At 39.5% G+C, this 25705-nt stretch overlaps 1 protein-coding gene across 4 annotated transcripts in view; it reads left to right on the forward strand.

Annotated features, from left to right (window-relative positions):
* Positions 1–8740: 8740 nt before the first annotated feature.
* Positions 8741–25705, forward strand: part of kif13a (kinesin family member 13A) — a 322598-nt gene continuing 305633 nt past the window's right edge. For 3 of the 4 annotated variants that reach the window (XM_048552226.2, XM_048552242.2, XM_048552235.2), the window contains exons 1-2: positions 8745–9235; positions 9394–9490. In XM_048552226.2, coding sequence (XP_048408183.1) covers positions 9181–9235; positions 9394–9490 — 152 coding nt within the window. In that variant the 5' untranslated portion in view covers positions 8745–9180. Of the gene's footprint in view, positions 9236–9393; positions 9491–25705 lie in introns of all 4 variants that reach the window. The other variant, XR_007249645.2, reaches the window with a different exon arrangement.

Genomic DNA, 25705 nt, shown 5'->3' on the forward strand with positions numbered 1-25705 from the left:
CCATAGAAGTTGCAGTGTCTCTTCAGGAGTAGTCCTGGTCTTCACCTGAGAGGACCAGTATCCTTCCTCTGAAGGGTGTGAGGAGTCGAATGTCAGATAGGCCACCTCTAGTCTTTGCCCTATTATGGGTTGATTTCTCCTGGAAAAAGACAAAGCAAGGGATTGAGTGAAATGAAAGTGGCTGGCACAGCTGTTGGGGCTGTGCAGAAGGCAAAAGAGTTGTGAAATGTCTGAATCAGAGAGTAGACAAGGCAGAAGCCAGGTAAGGCTAGAAGTCTGAGGGTATTGGTTTAGGGGACAGTGAGTGAGTGAAGGAAGATGTGGCCTGCAATAGTGAGAGTGGTAGACCATGATCCTTGGTTAGAAGTGTGTGTAATTGTAGAGGTAGCAGAAAGAAGATGGTTACGCTTATCCTGACAGACAGGAGAACACCTTTGACCGTCTTCCTAGACTGCTGGGCAAATTCCAGACCATGAAAGGCCACACTGATCTGGGTGACAAATTCAGGCCAGACAGGCAAGATTCCTCTACTGAACAGTGAAGGCAAGTGTGCCAAAAGCCTTTTTAACCACCCTGTCTAAAAATGACACAAATTTGAAAAAATTACGTATCTGCTTTCCTAAGTCCCTTTGTTCTACAACAGTACCCAAGGCACCATCATTAATTGTATAAGCCCTGCCTGGGTTTGTTGTACCAAAATACAAAACTTTGCATTTATCCAGATTGAACTCCACCTGCCATTTTTTTAGCCATTGACCCATTTGATCAAGATCCCTCTGTAATCTTAGAAAACCTTCTTTACTGTCTAATATGCCACCAATTGTGGTGTCGTCCTCAAACTTACTAACCGTGCCTTGTATATTCTCATCCAAATAATTTATCAATGACAAACAAAAGACAACTCAGAACCTTTCCCTGTGGAAAACCGCTGGTCATGTATCTCCTGTCTGAAAAGCAACCGTCCTCCGTTACTGAGATAGCAAGAACTGCAGATGCTGGAGTCAGAGATAATAAAGTGTGGAGCTGGAGGAACACAGCAGGCCAGGCAGAAACGGAGGAACAGGAAAGCTGACGTTTTGGGTCAGGATTCTTCTTCAGAAATGGGGAGGGGGAGGGGAGGCCAGAAATATTCAAAGGTATATTTCCCTCCCCACCCCTATCCGCCTCTCATAGGGACTGCTCTCTCCGCAACTCCCTTGTCCACTCCACACTTCCCACTAACCCCGGCACCTTTTCCTGCAACCACAGGAGGTGTTACACTTGCCCCTTCATCTCCCCCCTTCACCTCCATTCAAGGCACAAAACAAACCTTTGACATCTGACATGGATTCACCTGCACATCCACCAATGTGGTCTACTGCATCCACTGCGTCCGATTGTGGCCTCCTACACATCGGTGACACCAAACGGATACTCAGATACCATTTTGTAGAACATCTGCACTCTGTACACGACAAACAACAACACCTTCTAGTCGCGAAACATTCTGTCTCCCCCTCCCACACTTCCTGGGTGGCATGTCCATCCTGGGCCTCCTCTAGTGTCATAATGACACCACCCGGTAACTGGAGGAGCAGCAACTCATATTTCGCCTTGGGGGCCTATAGCCTGATGGCTTAAATGTGGAATTCACCAGTTTAAACATCTCCCCACCCCTGGTCTCATCCCATGACCAACCCTCCCTCTTATCCCTGCTTTTATGACCTGACACAACCTGTTCATCTTCTCTTCCACCTATCTGCCACTCTACCTCACTGACCAATCCTAACCATTGCCAACCTGCACTCACCTACCACCATCCCATCTACCTCCCCCAACCCCACCCCTCCTCTCTCAATTTCTGAGCTCCCTTCCCCCTCTCCATTTCTGAAGAAGGGTCCTGACCTGAAATGTCAGTTTTCATGTTCCTCTGATGCTGCCTGGCCTGCTCTGTTCCTCCAGCTCCACACTGCATTACCTCCACCATTAATCTCTGTCTCCTGCTATTAAGTCAATTATGTATCCAGTTGGCAAGCTCACCCTGAATCCCATGTGACCTAAATTTACTAGTTAGCCTACCATGTGGAACCATGTCAAAGGCCTTAGCAAAATCCAAACAAACAACGTCTACTGCTCTGTCATCATTAATGTATTTGGTAACTTCCTCAAAAAACTCACTCAAGTTTATGAGACATGATTTTCCTCACACAAAACCAAGCTGACAATCCCTAATCAATTTTTGCTTCTCTAAATGTCTATGAATCCTATCTTTGATAATCACTTCCAATAATTTGCCCACAACCAAAGTTAGACTCATAGTATTATAGTTTTCAGGCCACGTTTGGAGTATTTTGCGCAGTTTTGGGCCCCATATCTCAGGAAAGATGTACTAGTCCTGGACAGCGTTCAGAGGAGGTTCATAAGAATAGTCCCAGGAATGGAAAGCTTAACACATGAGGAACATCTGAGGATTCTGTGTCTATATTCAATGGAGTTTAGAAGGAAAAGGGGGATCTAACTGAAACTTACAGAATATTGAATGGCCTGGACAGAGTGGATGTTGGGAAGATGTTTCCTATGGTAGGAGAGACTAGGACCTAAGGGTACTTCCCTTAAACTAAAGGGAAGACTTTTTAGAACAGAGATAAGGAGAAATGTATTCAGCCAGAGAGTGGTGAATCTATAGAATTCACAGCCACAGAAGGCTGTGGAGGCCAGGTCATTGAGTACATTTAAGATGGAAATAGATAGGTTCTTGATTCTCAAGAGGATCAAGGGTTACTGGGAGAAAGTGAGGGAATGGGGTTGAGAACTTAGCAGCCATGACTGAATGGTGGAGCAGACTCAGTGGCTTGAAAATGCCTAATTTCTGCTCCAATGTCTTATGGTCTTCCCCAGTTTTTCCTTATAACCTTTATTAAAAAAAGGTACAACAATAGCCACACTCCAGTCATCAGGCACCTCTCCCGTAATTATAAATGATGCATATATTTCTGCAAAGGGTCTCATAATTTCCTCCCTCACTTCCCACAATGTTCTTGGATACATTAGATCTGGTCTCAGAAATGTATCCATATTTATGTTCTCTAAGACCTCCTGAACCACTTCTTCTGTAATTGTGAACTGTTTTTAAAACATCAAAGTTTATTTCTCTGCATTCTCTAGTCTCCACTTCTTTCTCCACAGAAAGAAAAACTGATGGGAAATATTCATAGTATCTCTCCCATCTCCTAAGGTTCAACACAATGACAACCTCCTTGATCTTTAAGAGGCTCTATACTCTCTCTAGTTACCCTTGTGCTCTTAATGTATTTGTACAATCTCTTTGGATTATCCTTAACCTTTTTTTGGTTAAGTGCTATCTCATATTCCTTCTTTGCCTCCCTGATTTCTCTCTTAAGAATGCCCCTACACACTTTTTATATTGATTAAGAGATTCAGTTGAATCAAGTTGTTTGTATCTAAAATAAAATTCTCTTTTATTCTTGATTAGAACTTTGGTGTCTTTATTCATCTATTGTTCCTTAATTTTACTAGCCTTACCCTTTAATCTAACGGGAACAAAACACCTCTGAATTCTTGTGTCATCACACTTTTGAATGCCTCCCACTTGCCTGATGTCCCTTTACCTGCAAATAGTCTACCCAATCAACTTTTGAACGTTCTTGTCTCGTACTTTTAGAATTTGCCTTACTCCAGTTAAACTAACTTTTTTGGAAGGCTCAACCTTTTTCATAACTATTTTGAAATTACTAGAATTATGATCGCGAGACCCAAAGTGTTTCCTCACCTTTACTTCAGTCATTGCCCTGCCTTATTGCCCAAAAGAAGGTCTAGTTTTGTCTTTCTCTAGTAAGAGCATCCACATATTGAGATAGAATTTTTTTCTTGAACACATTTGACAAATTCTTCACCATCCAAACCTTTAACACAATGTAGCCCCAACCAATGTTTGGAAAATTAAAGTCCCCCATTATTACAACCTTATTATGCTTACATATATCTGAAATCTCCCTACATATTTGTTTCTCAGTTGTCCTCTTACTGTTGGGAGGGGAATGGGGTGGGTCTATAGTACAATCCAAGTGATCTTTCCTTTCTTATTTGTTATTTCTACCGGATGGTTTTCCAGCAATATCTTCCCTAGTTACAGCAGTAATGTATTCTTTAATCAAAAACATCACTGGCCCCTCCTTACTAGCCTAATTTTCTATGCTTCCTACAGCATCTAAAACCCAGAATACTGAGCTGCCAGTCTTGTCCATCTCTTAGCCAAGTTTCTGTAATGGCTATGAAGTCTCAATCCCACATTCTTAAACATGACCTGAGTTCATCAGCCTTAACTGTAAGACCCCTTGCCCACTGAAATAAATCCAATTTGGTTCTTCAGAGCTACTATATACTCTGATTCTCTCTTGTCTTTCTTTGCTAATTGATGCAGTCTCCTCACTTTCAGAACCTTCCCCATTAATCCTTCTGTTTACACTGCTACTTAGAATTCCTCCACTCACCCTCGCTATCAAAATAAAGTTTTCCTTTACAGAATGAGCAAATTTCCCTGCTAAGATATTGGTCCCTTTCCAGTTTAGGTTAGAACCATCCTTTTTGAACAGGTCTATTCTATTCCAAAAGACATTCCAATTGTCCAAAAACCTGAATCCCTGAACAATGCACCATTTCTTCAGCCATTGATTTATCTCCTTTAACCCTTTGTTCTTTCCCTCATTTGAGTCTGGCATTGGGAGTAAACCAGAAATTACTAACTTCAAGGTTCTATTTTTTAATCATCTAACTAATCTCTTAAATTCACTCTGTACTGCTTTAATCTTTTGCCTCAGGATGTCATTTCTACCAACGTGTCCAATAATTTCTGGCTTCTCAATCTCAATTTTAACAATATGCTTGAAACATTGAGAAACCTCCTTAATCCTAGCACCAGGAAAGCAACGAAGAATCCTAAATTTAGGCACACTGCCACAGAATCACTTGTCTATGCCCCTGACAGAAGAATCTCCTATAACAATAATTCTATTAAATCTTGTCAAATGCTGCCTAACATATGAATCATTCTAAGTGTCCAATAACAGACTGCCCATTCCATTTTCTTTGGAGAGACTATCCCCTTCTACAGTTCCAAAAACTGAATATCTATTTGCTAGAGGAATAGCCACTGGAGACTTTTGAGCTAACTTTGTACATCTCTTGACACTCACTACTAGGCCCTCAGTTGATTTTGTTCCTTTGCACCTTTAAAAGGTTCACTTTTCCTTCTTATCCGAGTCCTGAACTTTCTAGATATCCAGGGTTCTCTGGACTTGTTGCTCCTACAATTCACCCTAAAGGGAATATGATGGGCTTGTACTTCCCATTCCCTAGCTTGGGAAATGCTTACACTTAACTTCACTCTTTCTGAAAACATCAATGCCCTGAATGTAGGGAGAAAGGCATTAATTCAGGCCGAGATTTCAGACTAAATTCAGTGAGACTCATAGCCATCAGAAGGTCAGCAGAAATTAACTGTAATCCTGGGACATAGTATTTTATAAAAGGTGGAAAGTTCAGGCAAAGATTTGGATAATGATAGAAAAACAACCATTTTATAGCATCAAATTGCTAAGGTGCATTTTTCAAGTTTAATTGGCACTGACCATACATTTACAGAACTGGAACAAGTAATTAAGTGAAGTGAGTAATCTAAGTGATACACACATCTTGGATAAACATGAGCAGAACATGTCAGGTAAAGGGCTGACTCAATATGGAAACATTAGTGCTAATGCTCAGGGTAGGGTTATAGATCCCACAGGCTGGAACTGAAAATCAGCAGTAAAGCGAGAGGAATGCCACCATGCTAGGGACAAAGGGAAAGCCACCAGCAAATGTAGACATTGGCTAAATATGCAGGATAAGGGTTAGAACGTGAGGTCTATAGGTTGGCAAAAGGAAACTAAGGTGTGAAAGTCCAGAAAATGTAGTACAAGTTTTGAAAGTGTACCTGAATGTGAACGTAGTCCTAAAAAAAAATGGAGTGCAAGAAATGGATTTCTGGCCAAAGGAAGGTGAGATCTCATAGTTCTAGGACAGAATGAGATAGGAGGGTAAGTAGAGGACATAAATTCACATGAACAAAGATGATACAGGCTAGGAATGCCATGAGAAGTAAGTTCTTGTGACTGGCAAGTTTTAGTGGCTGCTAACAGATTAGAAAAGTTTATAAAGGACATCAAGCAAAAGAGTTGGAAAACTTGAAAGAAGTTGTGTGTGTATTGATGTACTAGTCAGGAGACAACGAACTTTATCACATAGTTGGATATGTAGAATAACAGTATCTTGATGGTACATAAAGAAAAGGCTAAAGACAGACTGCTGGCTCTGAGTTTTGAAGAAAGACTTTGTGATCAAATTATTGGACTTGATTCCCCGACAGAAGGAAAAGGAAATATGAAGATTTTGTTGGCTCTTTTAAAATGCAATTCATTGCAATGTAAATTGACTGATGAAATTTTCGTGAGTGGAAAATTTTCGAAAGGAAGTCTTTTTGGTGCCAGCTAAGAAGGCTGTCAATTTGGAGAAGAATATGTGGGAATTAAACAAATGTGTCTATGGTTTGGATGGTTCATCAATGATGTGATATTTCTCCATTAGGACCATCCAGGTGAAAGAGGATTCGGTCAAAAGTAGGCCTAGCTGTATTTTACTCGTTTCGCTAGGAGAAACTAACAAACATCGTTGTGATGCACGCTGGTGATTTGCTAGAGGCTAATTTTGCAGAGTTCAAGTGATATGTGATAGATAACATTAAAAAAGTACTTGACTGTTGGGAGCAAGTTTCAGGGACCTTCAGTTACATAGGACTAGATATTAAGCAGAATAAGTCAAGAGTGACCTTAGATCAACCATCATACTTAGAACATATCATTTTCATACCACTAAATACAACCAGGTCATCACAGAGCGGATCCTACATCCAACAAAGAAGTAGACACATTAAGGAGTTTGACTGGACATTAAACTGGTTCTGTACTCAGACTCGATAGTAGATTCGCCAACTTTAGGTACATTTAAGTTGTCGTTGGATAAGCATATGGACGTACATGGAATAGTGTAGGTTAGATGGGCTTCAGATCGGTATAACAGGTCGGCACAACATCGACGGCTGAAGGGCCTGTACTGTGCTGTAATGTTCTATGTTCTAAATCCAATGCCAGTTATGATCCATTGGAGCCTCGTACCATGTTAAAACATGATACAGTCGAAGGTTCACTGAGTGAATACAATAGTGAAAAAAAGTAATTCAGAGAAATGTGCACTGCAGTTTCGAGCCTTGGGAAATTCAGCAGAAATGAAGTTAGTCATCTTTAATCTTTCATATGCTAATCTTCCAGATGGATTTTCTAGTATAGGAGAGTTTATCACATTCTTGGCGAGAAAGAATGACAACTATTATTCATGAGTCAGGGGAGCTAAGAAAATCAAAAGGGTAGTTTAAAGTATCCTAGTTGCTGAAAACTGGCATAACTGGAAACCATAGGTATAGGGATATGATTGTCTAATATTCTGGTGGAAATCCAAGCAAGGGGCAACCTGAGAGAACATTGTCTATGTAATGTTATCTGGATAATCCTCCTCTTTGGGACAGATGAACTATCCATTGAGTCTTTACTGGAATAAGCAATTAACAAACCAAGGAACAGTGGAGAACCTACAGACCTCAGACCACCAGCAAGACAGTCTAACCAAATTCTATCCAACAAATGACCATTCTTTGAAGTATGAAGAGAACAGATTTGAGGAAGAAAGTGAAATTTCCAGATTATCAACGAATAGTGGTTATTACAATGTATAAATACATCCATAACAATAATAGTATGAGGGTAAAAGACTTGGATGGAGATGTTATAAGAACAGTCTAATATTTGATTGTATGTAGTAAAGGCATGCTGTGAAAATGTAATTACGACAAAGGCAGCCTAACGAAGGAGTTGGTAGACACAGTTGGTGCTGCGTACGCATAAGTCTTAATAGAAATGTGAAATGTGGGTCATACTCATGTAAACCCTGCATTGCTGTGGTAATGCAATAGACCTCCCAGTGATTACTCCCTAGGACTCCTCCAGTTGGACCAAAGAAGTGATTATCATCATGTACACAGTACCACCTCGAACTACATAAAACAAGGTTACGGTCAATGGCAAAACAAATTAATTTTGAGTTAATGATGGCGGAAGAGCGAGAATCTTTCAGGACATAAAGAGGAGCACCCTAAGGGAAGGAGAATTATACTTTGAAGTACACTCGCGACAAACAATGAGAAATCAATTCATGTTTTCATCTAATTATATTGCTCATTGAAATTGAAAATTGAGGGTATTAACAATGACTGATTTAAAAAAACTCAAGACTGGAAGGCGCGAAGAAACGAGATTATGACGGGACCTTGGGCAGCTGATACATGCTACAAGCATTCGGGTGTGGAGACCGTAGGTTCTGAATGGAACATTCTCACCCTAAATCATACGCTGTATTCTTCTCTACACTCAACATGACCAACCTGCCGTGCATAAATTTCTATTCAGATTAAATTACTGGCAATACCGTGCAAGAGACCAGATAATTCAGTGTTTAAACGGATGAGATCATCACGTTTTAAAATAAATGCGTTCAGACTTTTAAAATAAAAACTTCGTCTCGCCGGTGGGGGTGGGTAACAGGAGGATCTCTCGCAACCTTTGAGTCAGGGTTGGTTTCTCTGAGCTCTCATTGCGTTTGACCTGAGGCCATTCGGGCGTTTCCGTGCGGACCTGTTGCCTGTGTGCTTTTTTAAAAAAAACGAGTGCCTAATCCTCGGGTGTTTCCGTGCTGCAGCTGGAAGTCCGGCGGAGCGGAGCCGAGCTGAACTGAACTCAATCTGAACGATTGGAGGTTTCGGGAATCTCCGCGGGCCCTGACTTGACTGATTGAACGCTTGTAACATGGCGGCGGTGATGAAGGGAGTGGAGTTGAACATCTTTGGCTAAAGTAAAAGAGAGAGACAGAAACGAGAACGATTCTTCTGCTGTTCGAATTTCTATCGAGTAATGGACCCGTGGCTTTCTGCAACACGTGCGCCAGAAGAACGTGAGAAAAAAGTGCAACAGAGGGAGCAACCAAAGGAATAAGTTTATAGCAACGCCGGTTTGGGCAAGGAATAAAAGTGCGAAAATGTCGGATTCTAAGGTGAAAGTTGCAGTGAGAGTCCGGCCAATGAACCGACGAGGTAAGGAGGAGTTTAAAATCCAATACAAGAAGCAGTGTGGTTCTCGGGAATGTTTTAAGAAAAGGGTCTTTTATTTGAAGTAACAGTTAATAGTTGGGGAGATGGATACGCAGGAGTTGTAGGCTGTTTGGTAACGTTGTGACTGATGTTCTGTACAGAGCTGGAACTCAACACCAAGTGTATAGTGGAAATGGAAGAAAATCAGACTGTCCTTCATCCACCGCCTTGTCCTAACACGTCCAAGGCAGACAACAGGTAACAGCCGCGCTTCCCAACGACAGACTCTTTTTCCACTGCAGCCTTCCTTCCCTCCCCGATCCCAGAAAGAAGGCTACGATGCAGATAACTTATTTCCCCCTATTTCTCTTTCGTTATGCCCTCACGAGAATTAACGCCCCAAGCGTGGTTTAAAATTGGAACTCTGCACAACAAAAATCTGCTGCTCGCATATAAAAAGAGGGAGGAGGGGAGAGCGTCTCTGACGATGGAGACCACAAACGGCGCCAGCAGCTACTTCTAGTTCGTACGCTGCTGAGATTAGAGAGTCCCGAGTCGGACAATCAGATATTTATAAACAAGTTAAAATCAAAATATGTTCAAAAGGCACTCGTAGCATATATAGATATATAATATATTACACTTGTTTGGATGGTTTTCCATCTTTTGTTAAAAGGAGAAAAGATAATGTTGGCACACACCCAATTTCTATGGTCTGTTGCGTTGGAATTTTTTTGGGAAGAGAAATGGAAGATTGGGGGCTGGGAGAAGAGACTTTTGTGACAAGTTCCAAAGAAATAAAGAAATGTGGCATTACTATTAAACAATTGAAGAGAATGAATGGTGACTGGACTGCAGTCTTATTTAACTCCTTTGTTTTACTTTATTAAAAATAAAGTTGACATTATCTTTTTGTATTTGCTGTAATCTAAACGAGCGTCTCGGGGTGTGTTTTGACTATTGAAGGACGATAGCATTAAGATTTTTTTTTGGTTTGGAAATCCAGGTGACGGTACAGAGACTGCCGTGCTTCTGGGTCCGCTCTGTAGAATCTCCCTGCACGGGAGGCATTTGTAAAATTCCTTGGCTGAAGCTGGTTACTCACTGTTGTATTCAGTTTGGCTGGAAATTGTTGGATTAGTGTTGCTCTTTTTAATCGCAAATTTGTCTGGTCTGTTTTAAGAATCGGCATTTTTTTTTCGAGGTTCAAGATTGATTATTGATTTGTGTAATCCATCAGATTCAGTCACTTACTTTTCAATTGGCTTGTGTAGCGACGACGCGGAACAAACCTACAACCAACCGCAGCCTAACCTGCCCTCCCATCAAACGAATCCCAGTCACTAAAATATAACTGTTTGTTTGAAAAGCAGGTGCGGCTTACTGCCTCCAGTTTACTGATTGCTCCTCTCAGCGATTTCGTGCTATCATGATTTATTTGTTTTCCTTTGAGCGGACCAAATGCTTGTGTTCGGGCGTTATTTGGCCACTAAATGAGCACACTACACTTAGTTGGAGTGGTTTTAAACCAAGTTATTACATAGCTTTCGATCGAAAGGGCTCTCGCACTGTAGGCATGTTTGCAACATACAGAATGCATTTGACTCTTGCAATCTAAGCATCTGTACTTGGAGTTATTTACAATATACGGGAGACCACATACTGCGTAGATTTAAGTGTTTAGACCGAGATCTTGTGTACAAACCCGGCTGGAAATCTAATGTTTGTGTCTAGTCGCGTCACTCGCTGCTTTAACTATTCGCAGTACTCGTTGTCCTTCCATGTTTTAAATTCCTAGTTCATATTAAAATAAAATTATCAAAATAATGCCTAGTCATCTTTAATGCACTGTGGAATCCATGTGTAGTAGCATATTCAAATTGCAACTGCATTATCATTCATTAAGCATTTAATTGGAATTCAGCCCATGTACTGAAAGAATTGGCCATTTGTATTCTATTTGCAGGATTTTAGGTCAAACAGTTTCCGCTGTCTTTCCCACTCCCCACCAAACAGCTGGGCCGAATGGCAGTGATGGAGTCTGTGTGCTTTATGTTCTATGCACTTTACTTTTTTTGATGTGGTGGATGGAAATGAAGTTGAAGTCCAAAGGCACCTTGAATAGGAGACAAGGTCATGGGCCCTAGGTCTTTTTTATTATCAAGTAGATGGCCACCCACAATTAGAATAGGCGCATGTACTACTCAGCAATTCCAGCTTGATGTTTTGATCATTGTTGAATTCCTTTGCATGTAAATTCACAGGCAGCATGAGGATAAGAAACAGCAAATCAGTCCATTTGGCATCTTCCTTATTTCACCGTGGCAGTCATTTTTTTCACATGTAACACAGTTTTTGGGTCTGTTGTATTGATCAATGGATTATTTAATCATGTAATCTGAAACAAGGAACGTTTTCCTAATATCAGTTTCATATTTTTTTCATCAATGCCTATTTATATTCTCTCATACTGTTTTGTGCTTTGTGTATTTCTCTTCTCCCAACTCCTTAACAGACTAAGCTACTAAACCTGTATTAGTTCCATTTAAGCAGTGCTCTGAATTTCCAACATTTTGTTTTGATTGGTTCGGGGTGAGATTTACCACAAGCTTTTACATTTGTTATAGGTAGTTATGTAATTCAGTTGGCTCACCCTTTTGTCTTTAGAGTCTAGACTGCATAGTTTGAATTTCTCTAATCGTTTTTCCATAGCTTATCCCATTTCATTTGGATCTGTTTTGTTGCATTTTGCACTGTTTCTGACACAAATCTATTTCTCTGTGAAATATTCAAAGCTGAACCTAATACATTGATTTGCACAGAAGAGAATGAGGAATATAAACTTCAGCCATTGCTTTCTCTGTTTTTAAATTATTTTACCACTTTGCCCATTGTCTGGACACTGAAATTGATATGTCTACTATTAGTTCCTGTGACTTTTTATCCAGGTCCCTTTGTTTATTAAATTTAATTAATTGTACACTGTTCCTTATTTTATATATCCTCCTAGGCATTTTGTACATTGTATTTCAGCCTTAAATTTAATCATATCTGTCTGTGTTTTGATTTCAAGTACCTCTGCAAGTTATTCAGTGGGTCCTGTATTTTTGCCATTTTGTCATCTGTAGATTCAACTAGTTCATAGTTTTGGCATTTAGGTCACTTAAGTTCACTGGAAATTATAATGGTCTATGCACTGACACTTGTGGGACATATAATGAGTACTGAGTGCAAAGATTTACTTGCGTTTTGAAATTAATGATTTAGAGTTTCCCTGTATTTTTTAATTGGCTTTAGTTGTTTGCTTAATGTTTTACAAGATTTCAGTATCATACAGATGTTTGATTTTTTATTTTCCATCAACCTATATTAACTTTGTACTTGCCAACTTAAAATGGCCACTTAAAGCAATTGTGTGGAATAAGTATGGTCGTCTTTTCCCTGGCCCTCTCTTTGTTATGCGCTCACTTCACGAAGATGAGCACGTACTTTACTACCAGTTTACGAGCCTTGAGCATTGTTGGTAGAAATCACTCTGCTGAGTTTCAGAACTGCTTGTTATAAGTTTATGTAAGGCAGTTATTAATCTAACATTTTGATTAGTCATGGGTAATTCTGTTGAGGAGATGTGGCATTGTTGTGGTACAGTGGTAGTATCCCAACCCCGAGCCAGGAGGCTCAGTTCAAATCCCACCTGTTGCAGGGGGAAGCGCCTCTAAACAGGTTGATTGGGGGGGCAATCCAGGCATGGATAATGAATATCCTGATGGAATATTAAAATGAGCATAATTTAAGCAGAGACCCTATCCACTCTGCTTAATCCAGTAAATGAATTAAACTTGACAATCTAAGACTCAAGTCTGCAAATTACTACAGTTAATGAAAAAATATTTTTGATACTGTTTGAGTTACTAATGAATAACCTGAAAATATTTTGGCAAGGAAGGGTGATTATTAGTGTAGGCCTTGGAAGGCTGTGTCAGTTTTCTAAATATCGTGCCGTGGCATAATTTGTTTGAGAGAGAATTTTGGAGTATGTCTAAGCATAATTTAAAAATAAAAGATCAAGGAACATCCTTTCTTCGCATCTCGTAAAATCCATTGTTCAGTACTTAGCCTAACTTGTTTTAACTTGAAGGCAGGTTGTGATGGGTGCATTTGCTAGCAGATTGTTACATTTGAAGACCTAGAAACCTTGAGATTCTGTCAGTTTTTGGCCAGAGACTGAGCATTGAAAAATGTTAGAACATTGAACGGAACCTACAAAATGTTACAATATCTTTATTTAGATTTATGTACATTTTCTTGACGTTGCACTCAAACATGTCTGATTCCATGTGTGTATGCTGAATCTGTTCCTTCTTCCCCAACATCTGTTCTGACCATGACATTACCTCTGATTTGGCAGAGTTTGTCCAACATCCAGTATCATTGGGCAGAAATCCTGTTCATAAATATTGGGAATATCAATGCTATTGTATGTGGATTACAGTAATGATACCACATCAAACAGCTAACTTCATTCCAGTCTTGGCTAAAGTGTAAGGCTGAACCAGACTGTTGGCAAACTTAGTATCCTGTCTAATCGTGAACTGCCAACCTCTGATCCTTTCCATCTTGGAGATTGCCTCCATCTCCCATTGGAACATATTTGGCTTGTTTGTTTGTTTTGTGTCCTTGTTGAAACCCTCATTTGTACCTTTTGATACCTCTAGATTTGACTGTTCATATCTTCTCTGAATGAACTTTTTGTCTTGCACCAACTTGAACTCATCTAAAACTCTGGACTTTTGTCAGGATGCTGTAGCTTAAGACCTCATCAGCCTTGGTTTAAATGTGGCCAAATGACTGACTTCCTGTGGTGAGAACACACTGATTATTCATGACATCAAGACAACGTTTAGCCAAGTATAGCATTAAGGGATATAAGCAAAAATTTGAAGTCAGTTGAAAATGGGGGAGCAAACTCTAATGGTTGGAGCCCCAACTAATACTATTTACAAAGGTAGATGTTTAGGGTATTGGGTCCAACCATCGTCAGCAACTTAATTCATTATCTTTATATACACCAGTAAGATGAGAAGTCTGGATGTTCACTGGGAAACACTCATGACCATTTACAACTCCTGATGTGCTAAGCAGTCTGTGCAAAGCACAACTTTCTTCCGATGGCTCCTCTTGAGACTTCTCAAGACCTCTTTTTATTTTAAATGTAGTGTAAGGATTACATATGTTTTATTTGAAATATAAACTGGAAAATGGAAGCTTTTATCTCTGTTGCAAAGAATGAACTATTTTTGCAACTTGAAGCAAAAGTAGAACTGCTGTTCATTCATTTGGTTACCTGTATATGTAAATTTTGGAGAAGCTGCATTTGATAATTTTGAGAGACTAGGTGCTTTCAGATGGAAAAACCTGCTGAGCAACAGCTTTTGGATTGGTTATAAGCAGTCCTTCATCACAGAATTGAGTGAAAGGAGCACTGGTACTCAGATGTCCAAAAGCATGCAACCAAGACAACTCTCCTGTCTCTTGCCCTCTGAGTGGAAGTAAATTCAGCACTAAAAGACTCTGAATAGAAGAACATCAATTGCAAGCAAAAGCCTAAATCCAACTAACCAGCTACCAAATTGGCGATCACTGTCGTTGTCAAAACTGTGATGTCCTCAGCAAAAACCAATAGAACTGTCAGTCACTTTGATTTATCTGCTTATGGTTTGGAATCTTGACCCAGAAACTTTGTTACATTTTGCTCTGTTTTCCACCTGTGATATTTCTGCAAAGCTATCTGGCTTATGCATCCTATTTATGGATTAGTGTGTATTTGTTTTGGATAAAAAGGGGATATAGAAAGAGTTTGTATATTTGCAAATAATTTTATGTTTTTCCACATGCTGAAGGATGAGTTTGTTACAACATGTTTTCTTGTTTTCTCAAACAAACGTGAGAGCTTCCTTTCTCTTGGATGGTGGTCACACTGAGGCAAATTAATTATCTTCATGATTCTGAAAGTAACTTTTCGCATCTGTGATGATTAGTGGGGAGCCTCTTCCTATTGGGATTGTATAGCAAGCTATTTTTGTGTTTGGGGCTCCTTGTTTTCTCACTATTTCATTTACTACATAATGCAGTCATGTTATGGGATATTTGGACTCTTGAAAGCAGCATCAAAGGAAGCCATCAATATCCTGAATTTTGTGGAAGATGAATAATTATTAAGCCACAACACTCATGGACAGCATTGATTTCTTTCGACAACACTGTATTTAAATTGGCTCAAAACCATATGCATATGTTAGCAACAAAAAAATTCTTTCAAACCAACTAACACAGTTTTACATGCAAGAAGTCATCTCTTGAAACATGGTTCCAGATCGGTGAGTTCAGAGCTAAGGCATCTCTATTGCAAGTTCACAAAGGTAGAATATTTCAAATGGGTAGTTGTTGCCCTTCTTTTAAATTGCGTCTCGAGTTTATGTTGAACTGATACGTTGTTCGTTACAACAGCACCCTGTTTAGTTTTCCCATGTAGTAGCTCTTGACCAATGACATCTCTGAACAGGTTGATTACAAAATATGTCTCCCTACTTCAAGAAACATAAAATCCATGGTTGAGGAAGAGGTCACTCAGCTTACTGTTCCTTTGGCAGCTGTTTGAAAGTGCTTCCTTCTGGATACACTGCCTTGCTTTCACTCTGTAGTCAGCAAATTTATTTTGTAAGTTCTTGAAATTTTAAAAATTACTATTTGAATATACTACCATCAACCTTCAGGCTATGATTTCTGTTCACAATGCTTCATTCCATATTTTCAAAAAAATACCCCAACATGCTAGTGGATGTTTCTTTTTACAAATTGTCTTAAATCCATCTCCTCTGGATACCAAGCCTCCTACCAACAGAAATACTTTGCCCAAGGCAGTACTCGCCTGAGAATGCCCAATCTTGTCTTGGAAGCTTAAGATTTGTGCCTGGTTTGTACTTGGTTGGGAGATTGCCTGGGCATTCCCAGGCACACTAACTTCAAAAGGAGAAGATGGTGGTTTAGGGCTAATGTCAATGGTTTCGTGAGGCAGAGATTCTGATGTTTTGGGGATGTGTTCCAGATATCATCATGACAACTGGTGAAATTTAGCACCAGTGTTGTGATGCCATTGTTGTCATTTTAACCCTGCCAAACATATACTGAAAGCAGTTTTTCAGGGACATAAAGCATGATTGCGTCACTGCTTAGCTACTGAGCCTCCTGCTTAAGGAGGTCTCTGCACCTAAGTGATGGCTTCCTCTCAGATGCTGCAGGAATACCTTTTTTGTTTTGAGTATCGATGACTTAGTTCATCTGTCCAGGGCACAGCTCTGTTATGATGTAGAATTTCTGTTTATGGAATGTATGAGTCCTCAGCTCATCTTCTGGGAATTGTCGTCTTTTATCTGGACTTGATCAGAGTTGGGATATGGTTGCCCTGCTGTGGAGCTCTCCTTCAATAAAGGTGGTGACTGCTACAAGGGAGCAGCTGCTCAGGATCCAGGCCCTCTGTCAGTGGGATTTTAAACTTCTGTTGAAGGACAGCGCTTGAGATGTAGGGATGACGTGACTCTGCATTCGGATGTCAAAGGAGTGAGCTATAATGTGCTAGAACAAATGGCTAATAGGGTGTCTGTCTGTGTTCCAAATCCATCCGCAGCCTCATAACTGTGGTACTCTGCTCCATGAATACAGTAAGGATTGAGATCATTCAGGTGTGCAGACTTCTGCAAAAGCTGTCTGCTGTCCATATGTTATTTAGCATTGGGCCTGTTGACCAAATCCTCCCTTGGGATTCAGCATCCCAAAAGTTGACCCACCTTGAGAAAAGTCCCTTCCTGCAGTTTAAAACGTGAAGGAATTTCCTGTATGGGATGATGCTACATATTTCCCACTTCCTTGCCCTTGTCCTCTGTCTGAATACGCTTTGGCTTGGTGACCTACTTTCTGGTAGCAGAGATCCCTGGTAGGATGCTCTATGAAAGGGAGACCTTCCTGTTCCCCTGGGGACTTGTGGTGAAGAGTGCATGTAACAGTCCCATGCACCCATAGTTTCAGTAGATTTCTGGGTGCCGGTTCTCATTTACTATTTGTTGCTAAAGGAAATGGTATTTAATTTTAAAATTGCAGTCCCTACTTAGTTATTTAAAAGGAATAATTTAAAGTGTTCTGCCCTGTGGCCCAGTGTGCTCAGGGGCGGCAGATCTCGGGACCTCCGTGTGGGCCTGTTCCTGTGTGCCTCTCTCAGGTGTTCATCAATATTTCCAGGCAGTGGGTTATGGAGGGAGTTGTGGCACTCACTAATTTTTCTGTCCTCCCTCCCTGGTTCCATCTGTGTTTGGTGTCTGTGGAGAGGGAATATGTCAAGTACACAGCCACAGTGCATAATGTTTGTGATCGGTGGGCACTGCAGGCATGGGGGTTTATCATCACACTCAGCAAACTTATTTCAGCTTTATTTGATAAGCACCTGTTTATTGCTTCGTAAGTTTCTGTAGATGTTTTGTCATAGTGGCCCACCAGGGTTTGAAATGTGTTCATTCAAGAAAAAGGGACCCCATTTATTGATTTACTTTGAGTATAAAGACCATATCAATTTCATGAAAGCACCACAAATTTGGACACCAATTTCTTTTATTGTATATTACCTTCCAGGTGAAGTACATGAGATATAAATCCCCTAATACTGAGTATTTGAACATAGGACTTCCTATGTTTAAATAGCAGAAATGACCCTTTAGGCAGCACCATCATTTAATAACATTGGCTGATCTGATTTGTGGTTTCCACTCCAGTTTTATGTCTGTCTGCTCTGCCTATAGCTAACTCAGCCTTGAATAAATGTAATGATCCTGCCTAAATTGTTTTTTGAAGAAGAGTTCCATTGACTAAAACTGAGAGATAAAAAATCTTATCTCCATCTTTAAAGGAAGCCTTTTTTTCGCTTAAACCGTGTCTCCTCCTACTTTTATATTACATTCACCCGACAATAAATCAACATTCCGCTGTAGTCTTGTTCACCTGCTGTACCTACGTATTAATTTTGTAATGTTTTAGACTGTTCCTTTTCTATTCTCCCTGCCAAAGTAGACAACTTTTCATTTTTGCAAACAGCCCTCAATCTGCCAAATTTTTGCAGACTCATTTCACCTATCTATATCTACTTAGAGAGTCTACTGCTCTTCACAACTTAATTTTCTACCTAGCATAGTGCATGGCAAATTTAACTGCCACACATTCAGTACCTCCATCCAGTCATTAATATAGATCTTAACCAGTTAATGCCTAACACTTATTCCTGTGGTGCTGTACAAGTTATTGCTGGCCAAATCGCTCATTATTCCTTTGCCTATGTTAATGTGTTACCCCCATGTCATATGTTCTCATCTTGTAAGGTAATCTTTTTGAGGCAACTTCTCAAATGTGTTTGGAAAACCAAGTACATCTAAGTGGTTTTTTTTGGTCTTTATCAACCTTGCTTGTTACTTCCTCTGAATCTCATACATTGGTTAGATTTAGTTTTCCATCCAGCATCATTGTTGATTATGGCTGATTCCATTATAATTTTGTGTATCCTGTCAGAACCTCCTTAATGAATGATTTCAGTAGTTCCTTCATGACAACTGTTAGCTATCTGGCTGAAATTTTCCTTTCTGCCTCCATTTTTGAATAAAGGTGTTGCATTTGCTGTTTCCTAATCTGCTGAGTCCGTCCCAGAATCAAAATAATTTTAGAAAATTCCGTCCTCCCCTAATGTACTCCAATGCCTGTTAAGATGCGACTTTTCAAAAAGCTTTGAAGTGAAGAAGTCTTCAGATGCAGTGGTAATCAAGGACCCTTCCCCATGTAAGATACTCTATAATGCCAAAATTAAAGAAGTTCTGCATGTAAAAGCATTTTAATTATGGTTTTTAAGAAAAGTTATTTACATACATTTGTGAAGTAGGTGTGTCTGCTTCTCTCTCCTGAGTGTTTCATTGTCTATTCTCTTCTGTGCAGTGGCTATACTCTTGTCTCCCTTCCTCTGGTTCATTTTTAATGTCACTTAGCTGACCATCTGATACTGATCTGTTTTGTACAAGAGTTTCATTTGTTCAGAATAGTATTGTTCCTGTTGAGTATTTCAAACGTTGAATAACAAAATCACTGACTTGGCCCCTATCATATGATGTGCTCTGCTGCTTCTAAGTGTCAGGAACTGCATTGCAATACCCTGTTTATATTCCTGGAGGGTTGAGCAAAGAGCTAATTGAATAACAATGGGGTGAAGAGTGTTGACTCTAAGCTGGATAATTGAAAAAGGGGAAAAGAGATTGAGCAGCTGATCAGATATTTACTAAATAGTTTTTTGACTACTAAATAGTGCCGTTCAGCATTTTGGTAGAGTGGAGCCTTCAATACATGATTCAGTTGGTAATAATGGCTTGAATGGAGGCTAATTCAATTACAATTGGGATTTTGAAATACTGTAGAAACATCTATTTGAGTGCATGTTTTTGAGAAAGCTTCTCTGTTGGAAGATGTTGGACCTTGGTGATTTTTAAAATTGGATTTGCTAAAAAAAAATCTTACTAACAAGTAGATTTTGTTCATGAGAATTATGTTCATTATTAGAAAACTGAGTAATTGACAACACGTGTTGGTATTTAGTTAAAAGTACTATGAAATGTGTTCAGAAGGTACTCTGGTATATGTATTTCCATTACTGACAAACTTAACATTAACTCCCTTGTGGAACTTTGATATCAGCTGTCTATATATGTTGTGTTCAATTATACTTGACTTTGGTGTTACCCAGTTTCACGGAAGGAAGATTACGCTGTATTTACCAACTAGAAAGAGCACTAATATACATGACACCAGAATTGCTCTATTTTGGACTTTGACCATTGTACTGTATCAAATTTTAACCTCATTTTCAAATTCATGTTTGGGGATGGGAAGTAGTAACAACAGCGGAATACTGAAAGCAGGTTATTTTCTGATCATCTGATCACTTATTGAGGCACACCTTTGGACATGTAACTGTTGTGATATTGTTTGGTTAATATGAGCCATTGGCATTTTCCCATTGGTGTCTGTTTAAATTATTCACAATTGAACAACGCTGAAGCAGAATTATGTAAGCACTTTGCTCTTGTGTTGTTGAAACGAGCTTTCTATATTCCTGGATGAGTCAGAAATTACAGAAATATTCCCTATAGGCTCACTTGACCTGACATTTAAGTGTAAATGTGAATCGACAATAAATCAATGCTGATCACCTGCAGTTGATATTTTTAAAATGTCTGTGAAAACAAGTTTCATAAATGGAAAACCCCAATATTCCTAATTTGAAATAGACATTCTTCGTAATTAAATATGAGCTTACAGTTGCATGTTGTATTAAGTGGAGACAATGCCAGTGGTGCTGGATTTTAGGCTAAGCCCACCAAGTGAGTCCACTTTTTAATGAAAATGGTGACTTGCTATTGTACTCTGACAAAATAATTGTGAGAGACATTGTTAAAGTGTTTGTTTATTTAGTTTAAGCATCTTATTCGAGTTTATTGATCCATCCAAAATATTCTGATACTGAACGTTGCTTTATTGTTGACTTCAAAAAAAAGCTTGTATTTCTTTTCATTTTGTTGACTTGACTCCAGTAGTGTTTGCATTTCTTGTGCTGGTTGTTTCCTGTGACTGTTATGTTTCAATGTATTTCCACCAATCGACTGAAGTAATTTAGAAAATTATGTTGTTTAATTGCTGTTTGAATATTAGTATGTTAGTGAGAGGCCATGCTGTGCATGGATTTGTAAAATTAACACATTAAAAACAACCTGGCACTCATTGTTTTATGTTGAACTGGATCTCCTCAAAATGAGAATCTTGGATGTTCTGAAGGAAAATATTATGAATTTTGCTTATCAGTTCACACAACAGCTGCATTAGTTTTGACCATGTCACTATTTCCATGCCCTCCAAAAATAAAGCTGGAGACAGGTTGCAAGACCATCACTTATTGCATATTATGGTTTTTTTTTTGAAATAGTCGCGCAACTAGAAAACCTGTTCAGAAAGAGTTGTTGTCATTTTTTGATACAGACTGTGTACTTTTTAAAAAAATTTCATCTGTGCTTAGGTTTGAAATTTTTGGATTTTGCAATAGTGATATATAGGTATTTCAGTGTTTCTGAAGTAGCAATTTATTCAGCTAATCAACTTGTTCTAGTCACTTGTAAAATGTAGATGTCACTGGCTGGGCCAGCATTTATTGTTAGTCCCTAGTTGTCCTTGTGAGCTGTTCCCTTGAACTGCTGTAGGTTGACTAACATTGCTGTTAGGGACGTCTTTGCAGAACTTTGATCCAGCAATACTGAAGGAACAGTGATTATATTTCTAGGTCAGGATGGTGAGTGGCTTGTGGGGAAATTTGCAGGTGATGGTGTTTCTACCTCTGCACATCTCCTTCTCAATTGTGGTGGTCGTGGGTTTGGAAGGTCCTGTCTGAGGATCTTTGACTTTCTGTAGTGCATCTTCTAGATGGTGCATACTGATGCCACTGTGCATTGGTGTTGGATATTTGTGGATGTGATGCCATTCAAGTGGCTTGTTTTGTCCTGGCTGACCTCAAGCTTCTGGAGAGCTTATTGGAGCTGCACTAATCCAGGCAAGTGGGAAGTATTCCATCACACTCCTATCTTGTGCTTTGTAGATGATTCTGGACAATCTATGGGATTTCAGGAGGTGAGTTATTTGGTACAGTATGCAAAGTAGCTTGTGAGAAAAGAAAACAGTTAGGTTTTTTAGATTACCCGAGAATAAGCAATAAGATAACCCTTACGATCAAGGACTTAGATGAAAACCTGAAGAAGTTAGTTGAAACTGAAAACACTTCAGCTCAGTTGTATGACATTCCTGGGAAGAAGCAATCACAGTTTTCAGATTGGGAATTGCAGCCATATGAAGGTGTTAGAGGCATTTTCTGGTGAATGCTGTCTAAGGGGTGCATTTGGGTATCATACCATGTGATTTTGGCATTTGGAAGTGAGTGTTTTGGGAATTCATGAGAATATTTGACCACCTGTTTCAAAATCTTTATGTTTGTGTTTATGAAGTCTCTGGTTTATTCTCATTTGATCTTCATTCCTTTTGTTTAATAAATATCATAGTCTTAAAAACTCCGCAGTGTGGAAACAGGTCCTTTTGGTCTAACAAGTCCACATCGACTCTCGGAGCATCCCACCCAGACCCATCTCCCTAATCTACACATCCCTGAGCACTGGGCAATTCAGCATGGCCAATTCACCTAGCCTGCACATCTTTGGACTGTGGGAGGAAACTGGAGACCTGGAGGAAACCCACGTAGACGCAGGGAGAATGTGCTAACTCCACACAGACAGTTGCCTGAGGCTGGAATCGAACCCAGATCCCTGGTGCAGTGAGGCAGCAGCGCTAACCACTGAGCCACTATGCTGCCCCAACAAAAAATTATTAAAACAAAATCTGCAATATTGCATGCTTATGTTTCCACGAGAGATCACTTTATGGAAATCAAAACTAAAAGAAAATCATCTATTAAGCATGTTTTCAGATTGATTGATTTTACTTGTCCAATGATATCAGAGCTGGGATTAAAACACCCTAGTATTCCTGGTATTCACAATGTGTAAATGTGAAGCTTTAAGTTCAGAGTTTTTCCAAACACCTTAAATTTGAGTATTCAGTTGTAGTTGCAGCAGAGGTGATGAAAATTCAAATAGTTGTAAGATGTTTTGGCATGAACTTGGGAAACATGCAGTTGGTTTTTAGGTCATTGTTCTTTATAGAGTGTATAATGTTTGAAACTGTGTTACTGCCTAATCTCTACGTAAATGTTCTTTACAAATACAGCATTGACAGGAAGAAACTGTTTTTCTTGTTTCAGATTTTGGTTGAAATTGTAACATTTTTCATTTTGCTCTCCTAACCAACCTACCCAAGATTCTTCTCCCTCTCCCTCTTTCTGACCACCGCATCATAAGGTAGAACTGGGATCATCCTGCAAAGATGCAATATGTTTCAATGTCATTCAATATCATTCACTTCTCCTATCACATTAGTTTTTCCAATCAGACTTCCATTCTGCTGACACCAGTCCAACCTGCCATTAAGTAAAGGTTACTCATGTTTGATCATAGTTCATTGCCCCTCTTTATTCCCTCTTGGAAGTGTGGAACTTCAAATTCTGAATGTTAAATTTTCTTCCAGCTCTCACTGACAAATCTGAGGGCATCCTTTGCCTGCTTGCCAACATGGTGGGCGGCACGGTGACTCAGTGGTTATCACTACAGCCTCACCGCGCTAGGGACCCGGGTTCGATTCCAGCTTCGGGTAACTGTCTGTGTGGAGTTGCACATTCTCCCCGTGTCTGCTTGGGTTTTCTCCGGGTGCTTCGGTTTCCTCCCACAGTCCAAAGATGTGCAGGCTAGGTGGATTGACCATGCTAAATTTGCCTGTAGTGTTCAGGGGCATGTGGGTTATAGGGGGATGGGTCTGGGTGGGATGCTTCAAGGGACGGTGTGGACTTGTTGGGCCGAAGGCCGAAGGTAATCTAAAACACCAGTTCCATCATCATATATTTGTCTGTTCAGGTTTCTGCCTGGTTTTGCTAGAACTTGAAGTGCCTTAGTATGTAACATTTGGCCAGCCACTGAGACTGCTCTGTACATGGGGTAGTTAGAGACTTATGACAAATTTTTTCAGATACCAAAATAGAACTGGATGTAGGACCAAATTCCTGCAGATGCTGGAATCTGTACTGAAAACAAAAAATTGCTGGAAATCACAGCAGGTCAGGCAGCATCTGTGGAGAGAGCTCTGAAGAGTCATCAAGACTCAAAATGCTGGCTTACTCTCTCTGTATGGATGCTGCCTGCCCTGCTGTGATTTCCAGCAACTTTTTGTTCTTTAAGTTCTGATTCAGCCTTGTTCTAAGGATATTAACAAGTTTACAGGATAGGTTAATGAATAGATCAGTAGAGATGCAGTCACAAACATTTAAGGGGATGTTTCAGACAGTACAGAATAGATTAATCCCAACAAATAAGAAAAATTCTAATGGCAGGACTCACGTTTTGCGGTTAACTTTAAAAAAAATCGAAGAAAGGGTAAATAACTGGACAAAGTTGAGTGGCAGAAGTTGGTTAGAAAATAAAAATAAGCAAAGAATCACTATAAGATTAATAAGGAGGGGAAAAATTAGAGTAAGAAATAAAATTAATCACAATATTTAAAGGGGAAAATTTGTTCTTGTGTTTTAAAAGAAAAAGGTGAACAAAGTAAATGTTAGTCTTTTAGAAAATGAATCTTGGGAATTAGGAATGGAGGTAGAAAAGATGGCGGATGAAATGATCAGATATTTCATGATGGCCTCACTGGAGAGGAATCAAGTATCAACACGGAAATAGCCCTCATTCAGGAATTGAAAGGGAGGGAAGAACTCAAGATCATAATTACGAGAGGAAAATGTACTGAATACATTTTTGGTACTGCGAGTTGACGAGTTCCTAGTCTTGATGGATTTCATCTTCGTTCTCAGAAGAATTTTCTGGTCAGATAGATGATGAATTGATTTTAATTTTCCAAAGCTCTTTAGATTCAGGAAGAGTGTCCTTAGATTAGAAAATCATATACCTAATATAATTTTTATTCAAAAAGGAAGGGAATCAGAAAAGTACAGGCCAGCTAGGTGAACATCTGTCTCAGGGAAAATTTTGGAAGTCATTTAAGACAATATAACAGGACACGCTGGTAAGTTCAGGATAATCAGACAGAGACCATATGGTTCTGTTAAAGGGAAATTGTGTTTAAATAAATTATTGGAGTTCATTGAAGAAGTAATTTGTGCTGTAGATAAATGGGACCAGTGGATATATTGTACTTGTATTTCCAGATGGCATTTAATCAGGTGCCATGACAAATTTTATTGTAGAAAACAAAAGCTCATGGTGTAGGGGGTAACATTGGCATGGACAAAAGATTAGGTGGCTAACAGGAAGTGGGGGAGTAGGAATAAGTGGGTCTTTTTCAGTCTGACAGAATGTCACGAGTGGTGTGCTACAAGGATTGATGCTGAGTTGTCAACTCTTTACACTATATATAAATGATTCGGATGAAGGGACTGAAGGTATGACAGCTAAGTTAGAGAGGAGAGTTAGTTGAGAACAAGACAGAAGCTCCAGAGGGATGTAGATTACGTGAATAGACAAAGATCTGGCAAATGGATTACAATATAGGAAAATGCGAAATGGTCCATTTTGGTAGAAAAAATTAAGAAAGCACATTGTCCAAATAGTGAGAGTTGGGAGACACGTAGAGATTTGGATGTCCTAGAGCAAGAATTGCAGAAGGTTAGTAGGCAGGGATAGCAACTAATCAAGAAAACTTATAATATTATAGCTTACTGTATGGGGAATTGAAAGCAAG

Source organism: Stegostoma tigrinum, chromosome 2 (assembly GCF_030684315.1).
Source record: "Stegostoma tigrinum isolate sSteTig4 chromosome 2, sSteTig4.hap1, whole genome shotgun sequence".
Taxonomy (NCBI): domain Eukaryota; kingdom Metazoa; phylum Chordata; class Chondrichthyes; order Orectolobiformes; family Stegostomatidae; genus Stegostoma; species Stegostoma tigrinum.